The sequence below is a fragment of the Folsomia candida genome, unplaced genomic scaffold (assembly GCF_002217175.1).
Source record: "Folsomia candida strain VU population unplaced genomic scaffold, ASM221717v1 Fcan01_Sc002, whole genome shotgun sequence".
Taxonomy (NCBI): Eukaryota; Metazoa; Arthropoda; class Collembola; order Entomobryomorpha; family Isotomidae; genus Folsomia; species Folsomia candida.
The window spans coordinates 10,969,984-10,972,338 of NW_019091194.1; the positions used below are offsets into that span (position 1 = coordinate 10,969,984).

The 2,355-nt window shown below is 33.6% G+C and overlaps 1 protein-coding gene across 1 annotated transcript; it reads left to right on the forward strand.

Moving 5' to 3' along the window:
• The first annotated feature begins 900 nt into the window (after positions 1-900).
• Positions 901-1,834, forward strand: LOC118434619. The gene is made up of 3 exons (XM_035848541.1): positions 901-1,359; positions 1,422-1,551; positions 1,618-1,834. Exons 1-3 carry the CDS (start codon positions 1,244-1,246, stop codon positions 1,693-1,695), a joined length of 324 nt encoding a protein of 107 aa, XP_035704434.1. The 5' UTR covers positions 901-1,243; the 3' UTR covers positions 1,696-1,834.
• The last annotated feature ends 521 nt before the right edge of the window (positions 1,835-2,355 follow it).

The following is a 2,355-nucleotide window of genomic DNA, read 5'->3' on the forward strand; positions in this document are numbered from 1 at the left end:
TAGCGAGAAACCAGCCAAAGTTACCTGCTGAAAGTCCAACAGTGTGAATATTCCTTTGTTCGATTACATGTGAGTATGTGGTTTCAGAAGGATTGTAAACACAATTTATATGTAGTTTGGACTGCTAACAATTGGCAAATCCTAGTTATAAACCGTTGAAATTAAATTATCCTATTTACATATATTGTCATTGTCAACATGAATAAAATGCAACGTAAGGAAGTAATTTCTTTGTTGTACGAAGTGTGACGAATATTTCGACACGCAATAGCATCATTCTCATCACCATTGATTGGTATTTAATAAAAGTGTGAGTCAAGTGAAGTTCTAAATCCACGAATTTCGTCACATTTATTTTAAAATAAAAGGAAAATAAATTTTCTCTAACGTATCATGCTCGTTTGAATGGTTTGGTTTATAGAAGGCTCAAAGTGAGAATACTAAATATATTATGCAACCTGTGTAGCATAAGTAAATCCGGATTCTGTTGACTCTAAAGGCCCGGCCACACGGGAAAAAAATTATGACTTTCATGAGTAAAATTGTACGTACAACAATTTGACTCACAAGAAAAAGAATTGATCGAGCCACACGGAAATGTTTGCGCAAAATCTGTCGCGAGTAAAATTATTGCATGAAACGGGAAACGCCGTGTGAACGGTGAAGCGAGTAAATTTTTACTCGCAAGTAAACTTTTTTTTACTTTGAACATGTTCAAAGTAAAATAAAATTCTTACATGAAAAATCTCAAAATCCTTATCCTTTTAACGCATTTAAATGTATCATCGAGTTGTCTCAAAACTGAAAGTTGGTTTATTTCATAAATTCGCCCCAAAGATTAATTTGGTTTTAAATATAAATGCTAGTTTTAAATATAAATGCTATTATTTTGTTATTAATGTAGCGCTACATTATTTTAATAGCTTCAAATGGACAATAAAACGATTGTTGCTCTCATCCTATTGAGACGTCGACTTATTAGGCAAAGGTCCAAGAGAAAATGTTGGATTCATCCACTAAATTTGTTGCGGCCAACGCTGGGCGAGCATTTAAAACTTGAAATGATGTACACTACTGTTCAGCCGATATTAATAGTCTGAAAAAAATCTGAGAGGTTTCTTGGCAGATATTTCATAATATTTTCAAAAAACCAAATAACCTCCCAGAAAAATTTCCAAGGGATTGAGACTATTAATATCGGCTGAACAGTAGTTATTCCGATAAATTCTTTGAGTACAGGCGGATGTCTCCCATCCAATTCGATAAGGTACTTGGCATGGTGACATTGGATATAACATTGCAAGATACAAATTATCGTCTTTCAATACCTCCTCGTCAGCGGCTATTTATTGGCCTCAGGTAATAATAATTAAAAAGTTTGCGCAGAGTTGCATCATATACTTATTGATTTAATTTATTAGGTATTTAGTAAGTGGGGATTCAATCAAAACTATTGCAACCAGCTTTAGCGTTGGAAGGTCAACTGTGCAGAATATTATAAAGTCCGTTAATCAAGCTTTATGGAAAAATTTGCAACCGGTTTATCTGAAAGTATGCTTATATACATTTAATTGTAGCGCTACAATTATATATATTGATTAGTAATTTTTATAATAGGTGCCAGATAAAGAAAAGTGGATGGACATTGTGAAGGGATTTGATGAAAAGTGGAATTTTCCTAATTGTTTAAAATAAAAATGCGTTGAAAGGACATTAAATGTTCAAAGTAAAGTTTTTTGTTGCATGAAGGTTTTGTGAGTAAAATTTTACTCACCGAAGCTTGGTGTGAACACTAGGCACACATACTTTCATGCGTAAAAAAAACATTTGAACATTTTCCGATGCAAATTGTTTCACACCACTTTTCTTTGGTGTGAACGGTGTTTGCAACAAATTTTACGCATGAAAACATGAATTTTTCTCCGTGTGGCCGGGCCTTAATACATGCCACGTAACAATGAAGCATTTGTTACTGCACCCTTAATTCACACTTTTAAAATAATGGTTTTAGATTGGTGAGTTCAATCGTGCAAAAAACTACAAACCAGCAATAATAATTAGAATTACGAAATAGAAATTTTGTGGTGTGACCATTCTTCCAGACTCAATCCCACTCCTATCAACGTTTACCACAGCGTTTTAATTGATCCCTCCATAATCAAGCTACATATGTTCATACATAGATTCCTTTACATTTCTCATACATACATAGGTACGCACAAGTTGAAGGGAATGAGGGATGCCTTATAAACATGACCAATCAATACTCCCACTTTTCAGCAATCAATACATTTACCTAGCATTTTCAATAACTTAACCGCTTAAACTAGGTATAAAAACAGTGATGAGATTCTA